At 30.0% G+C, this 13,758-nt stretch overlaps 1 protein-coding gene across 1 annotated transcript in view; it reads right to left on the minus strand.

Annotated features, from left to right (window-relative positions):
* Nucleotides 1-155: 155 nt before the first annotated feature.
* Nucleotides 156-13,758, minus strand: part of LOC126894731 (E3 ubiquitin-protein ligase Iruka-like) — a 30,688-nt gene continuing 17,085 nt past the window's right edge. Inside the window, exons 9-15 of the mRNA XM_050665955.1 lie at nt 12,730-12,762; nt 8,057-8,080; nt 2,722-2,751; nt 2,387-2,410; nt 1,782-1,797; nt 476-501; nt 156-371 (exon numbers count right to left, since the gene is read on the minus strand). Coding sequence (XP_050521912.1) covers nt 1,787-1,797; nt 2,387-2,410; nt 2,722-2,751; nt 8,057-8,080; nt 12,730-12,762 — 122 coding nt within the window. The 3' untranslated portion in view covers nt 156-371; nt 476-501; nt 1,782-1,786. The remainder of the gene's footprint in view (nt 372-475; nt 502-1,781; nt 1,798-2,386; nt 2,411-2,721; nt 2,752-8,056; nt 8,081-12,729; nt 12,763-13,758) is intronic.

Raw genomic sequence — 13,758 nt, forward strand, 5'->3', positions numbered from 1 at the left:
TCTTTGGTAAAGTAATATGAAATGTAGACATAATACCATCAAAATGTTTTAATGTTATAATAGATGTGATACATAAAACATTAGCAGATTGATAATATGTTATAAAAATATTTATGAAACAAAAATTTATAATTTTAATAATTAAATTAGTGCATTATTTAATAAATAAATATACAATTCATTTAAAATCAAATTAATTAATCCATATTAGAATTGTGTATTAATTTGTTGGTCAACATTTTTTTTAATTAGATAATTTAGGTTTATTCGTTTAATGTTACAAATTGATTTTTTTTTTTTTAATAATGAGCTGAATATTTTAAAAAATTGATCCTTGCCCATTAATTGTTGATAAATCTTGAAATATAATTCTGAATGAAAAATGTATTTTTAAGATATTTCCATAGTTAAATTTTTATTTCTAGAAGAATAAGAAATTTCTTTAAACATATTTTCATATTAAAAACAAACTTACCACATTATATCGCCATCGTGTTACAACTAAACCGATTTTAATAATTAATGATAATATTTTAAGTTATACATGTTTATTTAGTTAATATGGAAAAAATATTATCCGGTCGGTATTTTATATACGTTTGAATGGTTTTTGTGAGATATTAGTCAAATCCAAATGGGTAATTATTTAGAAAACGAAAAACAGGCGACTCCTTAACCTGGTATTAAATCTGATTATTCAAATTTAAATTACAATAAAATAATAACTAAACTACTTAGGAAACCACATTGACAATAATTAATTCATTCTTAAATTGTTAAGTAACCTAAAAACGACAAATTATGGCTTGATCAGATTCTCACAAAACCATTCCATATATAATAGTAGACAAGGTGATTCTTTTAACGCCAGCCCATTCAATTTCTTTTGACATAATAATTTCTTTGTGTTATGCATCTCATATTATTATATGTAATACGTATAAATCTCCATTTATTTGTTATAAAATATTTTTTATGTATCTCTCTTATGATATTTATAAAGTTATTATAAGGATGTAAATTTTATTTTGTCTGATGGGATTATACATATTTAACTAGCTTACAAAATAGAAAATTATCTAATTAAAAAATTCATGGCAATAACTTGAACCTGTGCTTTGGAAGATATTTATAATATTGCATCTAGGCGCCAAATGGAGAGTGGCCGAGAAATTACTAATGATAAAAATAGTGCCATCCTCGCTTCACTTTTAGACTATATTAAAATAAAGTTGATATCTCTATAAGATATAAGAAGTAGAGATAAAAATTATTTTGTAACCGATTAATGGAAATACATGTTTAACTTACAGAATCCGAAAAAATTGACGAATAAATTATTAGTTTAAGAGATATCGAGTGGCCAGCATTAAAATAATTACCTCGTATGATATATTATATCTTGTACATAAATGGATTACTATATATTTATACATTGTATAAAGATTATTGAGAATCATATTATCCCAATTACTTCTTCTAAAAATATCCGTGTTTTATTGGTAAAAAATCATTACTGATAATTAAATAATTATGAAAAACTGCACACAGTTTTGCTGATTTTTCTCAGAAATTTGTTAAGAGTAAGAGAAGTATATGACCTCTGTAGGTCAAGATATTTTTTTCAAAGTTTACGTTCTTATCAGTAAAAGTAACTAAATGGGTTTTATTTCAGAATGCAAAATGCTATCATAATATTATTAATTATTATCAATATTTAAATAACTGATATTATTAAGATATTTAACTATTTAACTTAATGTTGATAATTTCTTACTTACCATCATCACCAACTGTCTAAATATAATAGATTTTTTTTTATTACTTTAAAACGCTAAAAAAACATTAAAATTTAAGACTACTTGAATTACTAATTATATATCTATATTTGCTGGTTTTATTTTATTAATCTCAATCAAAATATCTGTATTAAATTTGACTAAAATGATTTACAACATTCTAATATACACAACATTTTAAATAGTAACCAATATAAAATGTAATTTACATTAAAGTTAAAATCGATTATTTTTTTGATGGTAAGTTTCATGTTTCAATAGAAAAGAGTAATATAATGGGATAGGATTTATTGGGGAAGTCTCCAAAGTTTTGGAATCACAAGAATTCAATGTAAATATTATAAAATTTATAATATTAACATTTNGGATAGGATTTATTGGGGAAGTCTCCAAAGTTTTGGAATCACAAGAATTCAATGTAAATATTATAAATGTAATACATTTTATTGTTAAATTACTAAAACGATTTAAAATCTTTAAAAATTAATTTTTTTGTTAATTGCTTCTTTTTAATTAAACGTTAATTTGTGCTATTGTGAAAAAATATAACTTATTCTTTCATTTAAAACTTATATGAAAAACCTTACTTTCAGAACTAGTGCCATCCGTTTCTGTTAATAAAACCAAAAAAATTCATCATTTTTTTGTCAGTAATTAAAATAACTTTATAGTTCCACGGGAGGAAAAGTGAGACCAAAAAACGTATAGTGATAAAAATAGTATCACCCGGGGTTCATAATTTATTTTGTTCGTCATGTTTCCATACATTCATTACAAAATTCATGTTTACATGTTGTTTTATAAGGTTTTTTCGCTTAATTTATTTAATCAAATTGTTTATAAAAAAATACACTGTATAACACAATCTTAATATTATGTATTGTGCTATATTATTTACTTAATTTTAATAATTTTTGCTTACCACTTGATGAATCACTACCATTACCTGCATCTAAATATAGTAGATTTTTTTATTTATTTTATATCGCCGACGGTATTTAAATTTAAGAATACATGAAATTATTAACTATATGTTATTAGTATAATATATTTTGTTGTAAAATTACTAAAACGTTTTAAATTCTGTAATAATCAATTTTTTGTTAAAAGCTTTTTTTTTACAAAATTAAACGTTAATTTGTATTATTGATAAAAAAACATAAAAATTTAACGTATTCTATAAGATTACATGATAAACATAATATGCATAATTTCATCTTCAGTGCTTTCCGAGTCTATCAAAGTAAAAAAAATCTTGTGGTACTTTAAATATAAATTTACAAATACAACAAATTTCAAGTATGAATTTAAAAATAAAATATTATTGAAAATAATAAAATTATGTAATCAGCAGCAGTGTTAGACCATATAATGTAAAATGAAATGACATTTCATCAAAGAACTATGTGTATAATTGTGGTAATATTTTTTTTCATTTTGTAAATGCAATCCTTTAATATATTTTTATACATGTGAATATGTAACCCGAGTCTCAAGTTGACGAAGTACCAGACTGTCTATCCTCTTACACACATGGACCAACCGTTTAATTTGGCGCTAGAGGATTCTGAAGACGAGTCTCTACACGAGCGGTCCCAGGTGACCGGCCGCTTCAACGGTAGTTTGAACGTAGCTCTATACGGACGATTTGTATTCGGTGTACTCAATATCCCACACAACGTAGGAGATAGCCGCGTTACGACAAAGTTTACGCGACAAGTCTCTTAACACGCCTATGGAATCGCGAATAACTGAAGTAGAGAGACTATTGTCCCACATTACGCAGCAAATCCGGTTCCTCTTCAAAAGGATTGTAAGCCGCGAGGCGAACGACGAGACCGTACGGCATCCGTTGACCACCGCACAACAGATAACAAGGACCGGTAGGAATAAATCGCGATGATTACGCGCGTCTGTCCGAACAGAGTCGCGTAACTTTCGAACCGGACAACATGACCCTACTAAAATAATCGAAGCACACGAGTCGCGTAACTTACAACGGTTATCCAGTCAGACCACACGTGTCGTCTACACACCTCCAGCGAACACGCATGAGCCGGTTTTTCATATAGACGCACGCCCACATGACAAGGGGTATTTCTGGACGAACACATTCGCGCCATCGACACGCGGTTCGTCCTACTTCAACCCGCTCACACACATATATACCGACTGTACCATACAATTATCCCCCCCGTTATACGACCTTCGTCCCCTGAATTTACGGGAAAATATGAGGAGGACCCGAGGGTGTTACTGGACTAACTAGAAAATCTCTTGGCCCGGTCCAATATTCGATTTGTGATTGAAAATTGGGTTACAGTTTTTAAAGGACATGACATGACGTGCGCAATATCTCAGAGGGTGTAAAATCCAAATATGAATAATTTTTATTAAAAATTGTGATATCTCTGATGTGTTGCTGTTGTGCGGGCCCACGTGGTAAAAGGAATTAAACTTAATGAGAAAAAGAAAACACTCACTTTTCAATAAAACTTTAGAATATATAATTTGATTGACACAATTAATAATACAATACACGTTATTTATTAATATTAATACAAATGAATAGAATAATAAAATATAATGACATAGAATGATATAGAATGATATAGAATGATTTAGAATGATATAGAATGATTTAGAATGATATAGAATGAGTGTAACTAGCGCATACTAAACCACGACTGACTGTAGGGTACCTACAGTGGGAGTCCTTTGCCCATGGTTGCCCTAAAACCCTTGGTCAGCACATTCCTGTGTTCGACGACAGTCGGACGACCATGTATTATATACTCCACACAATTATAAAATAATATTCAGGGGTTCTTAACAGTTGCGAACAACTTCTAACTTTAGATTTATTGTTACTTTGGGTGATTGGNTTCGCGCCATCGACACGCGGTTCGTCCTACTTCAACCCGCTCACACACATATATACCGACTGTACCATACAATTATCCCCCCCCGTTATACGACCTTCGTAATAAGTCGAAAATTATGTTTAGTTGAATACTTATAATGATATTTTTGTACATTGCCGTGTTAATTAACATGTTTCTACTAAAAAAAATTTGTTGAATTCGATATTTTTATTGATCGACATGGATATCGAAGGATTCTGTAAAATATATTAACTATGTATATAATTAATAGAGAATATCAACGTTATCGCGCTGCCGTCTCAATGCTCATCTGTAAAACTATAAATGTAATGTAAATTTTTTTTCTCACTATTTTGTCATATTACTAATGTATTATTTCAAACATGAAGTAATAGTTTTCATTTGAAGATGTATCAAGAAAATACTAACATCTCTCTACGTTTCGGATATTTGTAATTTTTTATCATCTAATTTCGTTATGAATGAATTATAATCAATTGATTCGTGTAAATTAATTGGGACTTATATGATGTAACTAATAGGTGTTTTAAATTATTTATCATATTGTATTAGTCTTATTATACATTAATTAACCTATAATTTATGCAGACATCAAATAGTTTTGATGTCATACGTTTCTATTAAAACTAACAAATTTTCAGAAAACAAAAACTACTAGTTGAAAGGTTAAAATAATAAAAAATTTTAAGTCTTGAGCATTATCTCTTTTACCCGACTTAGGAGTCGCAGCACCTTTAGACCTACTTCAATTAATTACAGAATATTCTTTACATGGTAAGTATCAAAACATAGAAGTAGCTTTACGCATATTTTTTACTTGGACAATAACTGTGGCAACGTATGAAAGATCGATTATCTAATTTGGCTATTTTATCTATCAAACATATATTGGTAGATATTTTGGATACAAACGATCTTATTAAAAACTTTGGTGGGCAAAAAACTTGAAAAATTTTAATTTGGTAATATTAAATAATGTTATGTTTCTATACGCATAACATGCTAAATATTAATATGTTAAATTAATTTATTTATAATTACAATTTGAAGTTCTATTCGGGCGCAATAATTAGTTGTTAAGGCCCTGCATAGATGATCGGACAGTTACTTCTTTGCGCACCGAATATTGCAGTAACGTAGAAAGCGGTGCCCGCGTACGTTGGACGACTTACGCGTAGTAGCAAACGATCTCAACAGGCCCTTAAGCAAGAGTAGACTAAAAATCATCAAAAATCCGTTCGCGTCGCTTCCTTCACACGTCCAACAACAGGCCGATGCACCTATCACAGAATGTCCCGATATAGCAATTTCGACTACAGCTCCTCGAACATAACGTAGGACACGTTGTAGTCCCTTCAAAAATAAGCACCTTACCATCTACTGACATTGAAAAACATAATATAATCCGCAAGAACTTTTTGAAAATTTTAAAAATATAAGCCCCCGTATTATAAAAAAAAATATGCGAGATAAGCCTTGTTTATAAAAAAAACATTGTAAGTAGGGTAAAATGGAGAGAACTGGTTTCCCCCACCTCATCCACTCACCATCCTAAGGGTGGTGGTAGAGGAAGTGTACGGGGGGATTAAATCTAACGTAAACTAATGCAATGGGAGGGGGAACGACGAAACCTTATGTAAACTAACCTAAGGGTGGGGAGGGAGAGGATGAAATCCGAGGTAAACTTATTCTAAGAATTTTAACAACGACTACCAGACGTTTAGGTAAGCATATTTCCAACATCAAAGGTACCACCGTTCAGTAACAATGATTATCGTATGTATTTTATGAGAAAATATGCCACCACTGGTGGTATTTCACGCCTACGCATTTTATTTTTTACTATACCAACAAGTGTACAGCTATAATTTCTAAGAATTTTTTCATCGGCTACCAGACGCTTAGGTAATTATATTTCCATCATCAAAAATATTATATTATAATGCTCATATGCGACTAATTTTGCGCCGCCCTTACCACTTAAAAAGCGTCTCACTAATCTCATTATAAGCCTCCCGTTGTTATCAAAATAAGAAATCGAAAGAGTTAGATAAACCGTAGAAATAATGATGTAGACAACTCTAACGTTAATGATTATAAAATTTATTTTGCACAATATATGTAACTACTCATAAAGTATACAAAATCGACTAAGCTCTAAAATATAGAGTTTACCCTAATTTAAAGTAAAAAAAAAAAAAAACCTGATAAGTCTACCAACCTTGGAGAGGGAGTGTTTCAAATGGTATTGTGGCACCTTCATCATCTTGTGTATGTTTTTATGTATTAGACTTTTATACGCTCGATAGGATACCTTTCACACATCTCGCCATAGGTTAGTTTACGTTGGGTTTCATCCTCACCCTCCCACCATTAATCATTGTATTAGGTTAGTTTATGCTGGATTTCACCCCTCTATGCTTCATTCTCCACCGTTCACATACGGCACCGACACCGATAGGTGGGTGACTGAATGAGATACAGTATATTAGGGTGATATCAAGTGAGATACTGATTGATACGCTGATTTAAATGTTGATGGAGGAGCTATATTAAATTAATTGTTTCACTGATAACCAACACACACCTTTCGATTTCTTATTTTGATAACAACGGGAGGCTTATAAAGAGATTAGTGAGACGCTATTTAAGTGGTAAGGGCGGCGCAAAATTAGTCGCATATGAGCATTATAATATAATATCTTTGATGATGGAAATATAATTACCTAAGCGTCTGGTAGCCGATGAAAAAATTCTTAGAAATTATAGCTGTACAATTAATATTAATAATACACAGACAGCGGTACAATTGTTCTCATATAAAATTACAAACGATTATGAGCGATATAATATAATGATACCTTTGATGTTGGATATATGCTTACCTAAGCGTCTGGTAGTCGTTGTTAAAATTCTTAGAATAAGTTAACCTTGGGTTTCATCCTCTCCCTCCCCACCATTAGGTTAGTTTACGTAAGGTTTCGTCGTTCCCCCTCCCATTGCATTAGGTTAGTTTACATTAGACTTAATCCCCTCACCACGTTGTGAATCAGCTCTTGATTAATTTCGGGCTGATTCACAACGTGGTGGTGTGAATTTTTAGACAGCGTGGGCCGCCCTGAAGCAATACCTCACGGTAGTTCCAGGGCGGTCCACAACATGTTGGCGGTGTGAGAAAAAAAAAAAAGATTTAATCCCCCACGTACACTTCATCACGACCTTTAGAAAGGTGAGTGGGTGAGGTGGGGGAAACCAGCTCTCTCCATGTTACCCTACTATTGTATATTAAACAATGTTAATATTATGTACTGTATTATAGTATTAACTTAATTTTTTTAATTTTTTGCTTACCACTTGATGATTCATCACCATTATCTACATTTAAATATAGTAGGTTTTTTTATTTGTTTTATACTGCTAAAAGTATTCAAATTTAAGAGCACATATATTATAAATTCAATATATTTTATTGTTAAATTATTAAAACATTTTAAAATCTATAAAAATTAATTTTTCAACTTCGATTCGAAGTTTCAATAAATTTACTATGATGTGTTTTTTTTTGTGTGTCTGTTTCCACTTTTTCTCAAGTCTCAACGAGCCGATATCTTTTAACGATACGTCAAAAGATCACAAATCATATCTAGCCAAAAAAATTACCCTCAAATATTGAAAAAAATTTCTAATACTGCTATAACTTTTTGAAAAAATGAATGAATACAAACACATTTATTTTTAATAAATATTGTAGATATGTACCTATCATTTAGTGTATATATTTTTTTAATATGCACACAAGGAGAAAGGGATTCAAAATGACAATTGTTTACAAAAAAGTTGATTTTTTAAACTTAACTTTTGAAAGTGTCCCGAAATACAGACACTTTTATATATATCTTAAATTAAAACTTATGTAATGTACTTCAATATGAAAAAAAAATTGGAACTTTATTTTGCTCCATAGTTAAAATGACTATACATGTACTAGGGTTTGCCGAAGATTATAAAAAAATACTATTAAACTGTACCCAATCATTAATATGTACGAGGAGTTCATCAGACATTAACGTAACCAAATTATTCAATGTGAAAGAGTCCTCTGAAAAACTTAAATGCAGCACGGGAACTTCTGATGATAATGTGGTTGTCAAGCTATTAGATACGAGTACCACAGCAAAAGAAAAACTGTCTACAGTATTNAGCTATTAGATACGAGTACCACAGTAAAAGAAAAACTGTCTACAGTATCAATTAAACTAACAAAAGTTGTATGGAATATGCCAATCGTCAAAGTGACCGAAAAGGAACAATTAAAATTACTTAGAGTTTTAGATAGTAAAAAGCCTATACATTGCGCCCATAGAAATTGGGAACTGTGTGAATATCCGTTTGTACCACAAAACAAATCGTTTTCGTGGACCGTTAAAACATGTAATAATTTTCAAAAGCCCCGTTATGTTATAGTAGGGTTTCAAACAGACCGTAAAAATAGTGAAAGTAAATCAATGTCTGAATTCGATCATTGTAATTTAACAAATCTTAAAGTCCATTTAAATTCAGAAGTTTACCCGTACATCGATGTAAGATGTAATTTTGACTGTAAGCTATTTAGTATTTTATTTTCCTACTATGTTAATTTTCAAAAGAGTTATTATGATAGACCTTGGTGTTCGCCTTTAGTAAATAAAAAACAATTTCATAATTTAATACCTATTGCCGTAATCGACATGTCAAAGCAGAACGATACAATTACAGTCTCGTCTTTTGACCTACGTATTGAAATTGAAGCATCAGCCGCGTTCCCTGGTAATACAACTGCATATGCTCTAGTAATTTCAGACAATGTATTTACATATACACCTTTTGACGGAACTGTCCGTATATTTTAACATTTTTTTACACGTTTATGTAAACATTTATTATTAACCTTGAATTATTATTATTATTATGAAATAAATATATTATATAAAAAAAAAAATTGTTTTTCATTTTAGATTATAAGTTTATTATAAGAAACTAGTACAATATATAAAGTTATTGTTTATAAATTATTAATATAAGTTAATTTTCTGACGTGATTGGATTTCGGTCATTGTGAAGCCCATGGACTATAACTATTTTCTCGGGTAAACACTGTTGTATCGAAAAATGCCAGACCATCATTTTCGTCATACATTTCTTCTTTTTCCTAAAACAAATTATAAATTTAATAACAATAAAGGTTATGACAATCTATATTCATTAAACTCACATTAATTTGAAGCGTGCCCTCGGACCATGACTTGATACAACGATCAACTATTACATTGTATGCTAAATTTTTCAGCTCACTTATGTAATTACTGACGCCTTTAGGAATAGTATCGCATATTTCAATGTCGTTCAAACTTCTTATAAAATTAACCATTTCATCATTGTTTGATTGTTGAATTTTAGAGCCCGNTTCATCATTGTTTGATTGTTGAATTTTAGGGCCCGACCATTTACCGTCGGCGTATTGTATAATGCGGTCTATTTGATGGCTTAATAGTAAACGTGTTTTTATTTTTCTTGATATTGTACTGTTAATAGTACACTGTAAGTCCATGAGTCTATTAATGTTTTCGTTATTTAATAACACTCGACACCCATCCACTATTCTGGATTCTAATACTAAATGCATGGTATCACGGTACAATACTTTGGTTATATTAAAATCGACATTTTGGTATAACATAATGTTCTCTCCTTTTACCGGAGGTGATTGTAGAAATAATGATATTTCATCCATCATGCCGTAAATAATATTTAAATAGTCCGCTGACATACTAATATATCGTGAAGGAGTAATAATGCATACCGTAACATTGAAGTCATCCTTTGGATTCAGGCCCACTTGCAAAAATTTTCTGTCGCTGAACGCAATAGTGTAACTGCTAGAGTCAATCATCTCGGCTGGTGANTAACTGCTTGAATCGATCATTTCAGCTGGCGGTGTCGGTGCAACATAAACATAACGTTGTTTTCTTACAGGTTCGGCATCCATATTGTTCATAGAGTAGAGTCTTCTTCTTAGAGCTGAGGGTTCTTGATGACACTGTGACTTTATCAACGATTTCACGCTCATTTATGCGGAAAAAACACATATTTTCATAGGGGGGTCAGCAAATCATAGGACACATATCCCCGTATACTAACTCTTTTCTTTATCACTTAAGTAATTTCACTTTAATATCATAATAATTAATTTTAAACTCTCGATTTCTAAATATTTGTATACAAATATATGTAATAGATTATGTGTATACATGTTTTATACAAAAACGATTACACATTAATGTCTATTAACAAACGCGGTAGTGTGACTGAATAATCAAAAAAGAATTTGATAAAATATTATTTCAAACGTATAAATATTTTCTCTAAAATTAAAAAAATAACTCAATTCTTATGAAATAGTATAATATTATACATATTTATTTATTTACTTTAATATCATAATAATGATCACCTTATGATGAGTTTCATCATCACCTCCTCTTCTACGTAGGGGTAAACCGCTGATTTACTGTTTTAATACATACGTTATTCAAGTAAGTGGGCTCTCTATGACCAAAGGCCTACACATCACATAGCTATAGTCGGGTTTCGTTTGATTAATAGCCGCTGTCGGCGCTTGATTACTCCTTTCACTTTCTGCATTCAAATAATTCTAAAATTATGTAATTTTTAAAATAGCTCCAATTTTTTATAATATATCAAGATATACTATATGATGTTCCATCTACTTCGGTATACTATGAATATACCAGGGTATACAATACATTATAACTGTACAAATCCGCATTTGTCCGAAAAAGTAGTAGATGAGCATAAATAACACTTAAATCGTATACCGTCATGTATTTTCCTATGCAGCAGTTAAAAACAGTTTTTTGACAACGTACACTTTTTCACACTTGTCACAAGAAAACATTTTTTAAAACGTTTAAGTGATACAACACTATTAATTTTACTCAAGTAATAATCAGTTTTTTATGTGAAAATACTCATTTATGCGGAAAAATGACAAATTTTCATCGAGGGTCGGCAAATTACAGATCACATATCTCTGTAAACTAGCCTTTTCGTTCACCGCTTAAGTGATTTCACTTTAATATCATAATAATTAAATTTAAAGTCACGATTTCTAAATATTTTTATACAAATTTATGTAATAGAGTATGTGTATACTCAATATGTATACATATGTTTTATCCAATAACGTTTACACATTAACAAAAAAAAATATCTATTAACAAACGCAATAATGTAACTTAATATTATAATAATTAATTTAAACTATCGATTTTTAAATATTTTCTCTTTAATTACAAAATAACTGAATTCTTATGAAATATTGCACATATTTATTTATTTACTTTAATATTATAATAATGGTCATCTTATGATGAGTTTTATCATCGCCTCCCCTTCTTTGTAGGGTTAAATAGTTGGACTGCTGTTTTAGTACATACTTGAGTCAAGGAAGGGAGACCCTCTATGAACAATACACGTCATAGTTGGGTTTCGTTGGGTTAATAAGCCGCCGCCGCCGCCGCTCGATTGCACCTTTCACTTTTCTGTATATTTTCATATAATTCTAAAATTATGTAATTTTTAAAATTCTGTAATATATCAAGATATACTATATGATGTTCCATCTACCTAGGTATACTATGCATATACCAAGGTAACTTGTACCATGGTATAACGAAATGCTATCTAGGAACGAGAAACATCGACCTTTCACCATATCCCCCTCCCGGTTGTATACACCGCCCGTCCACCTAGGGAGAGGAAATGGCCGGGGCCGTTTTGGGGAGGTCCCAGCTCATACTTTACACCCCTACTTAGGATACATAGTAAATGGGTCTACATAATTAGGATCACTAAAAATCAATTATGATACTAATATATGATAGATATTTTCTTAATAAATTGTATTATAATTCAAATGAACTTTTTAGACACACCTTATTAAATTATAATAATTTATTGCTTACCTGCTGCTGGGGAAACAGGACTTAAATTTACACCTAAACATAGTAGATCAGTTTTTTATTTTATATTTATAATAGTATTCAAATTCAAGAAAAGATTACATTATTAACAAATAAATTAAAATTATAGTAGATTTTATTGTTCAAATACTAAACCATTAAATTTTATTTATTTTTTTAAATTTATTTTGTTGAAATTAAACGATTATTAGTTTAAATGTAAAAGTATTTAAAAATAAACTTTTTTACTCAATTGAACCTTATATAGACTATGCCAGATAACCATCTCAGAAATAAAATTACACTATTAAATTGAACAAAATGAAAATTAATAGTAGTTCTCATCAAAATAAAGATATTTAATTGCATTACACAAATAATAAATATGAAATGCATTTAAACACAAATTTAGAATGAATTTAGAATTATTAATTGATACTATGTAACAAAAAAAAAAAAACCCAGCACAGGGGGGTCGCGGCACAGTTGTGACGTGGTATAGTTGGATCAAGTATAATGATATCTGACAGTGATTAAAATCACTATCAAAAATAAACGCTTCGATGCAAATCTTTAGATAGTGTTTAATTTTAAAAAAATTGGTGTTTTATTCCAAAAGCTACTTGATCTGCTGGTTCCTTATTAATATCTCGATTAAGATAAAGTATGTCGAATGAAAAAGGGTTTATTAAAAAATATTATTTGTCATAAAAAAATTGTGTGGATCCATAAACTTTTCAATAAGTTATAGCATTATAAAGTTAAATATAATATAAATCATAAAATCGAGAATTTTCACACGAAAATAGCATTCGGTAGCCATTTTCGCCGTGAAGACAAGTCCAGAGGTCAAATTTTTTTTTTTCAAATTAAAGTATATTACATTAGCTTTAATTTAAGATATATATAAAAGTGTCAGACCTTCCGGAACATTTTCAAAAGTTAAGTTAAAAAAGTTAATTTTTTGTGAAAAAGTTGTCATTTTAAATCCCCCCCTGTGGGCAGAAAAATGGTTTAATTTACAAACAAAAT

This window comes from Daktulosphaira vitifoliae, unplaced genomic scaffold (assembly GCF_025091365.1).
Source record: "Daktulosphaira vitifoliae isolate Bord-2020 unplaced genomic scaffold, ASM2509136v1 Scaffold_1, whole genome shotgun sequence".
NCBI classification, from domain to species: domain Eukaryota; kingdom Metazoa; phylum Arthropoda; class Insecta; order Hemiptera; family Phylloxeridae; genus Daktulosphaira; species Daktulosphaira vitifoliae.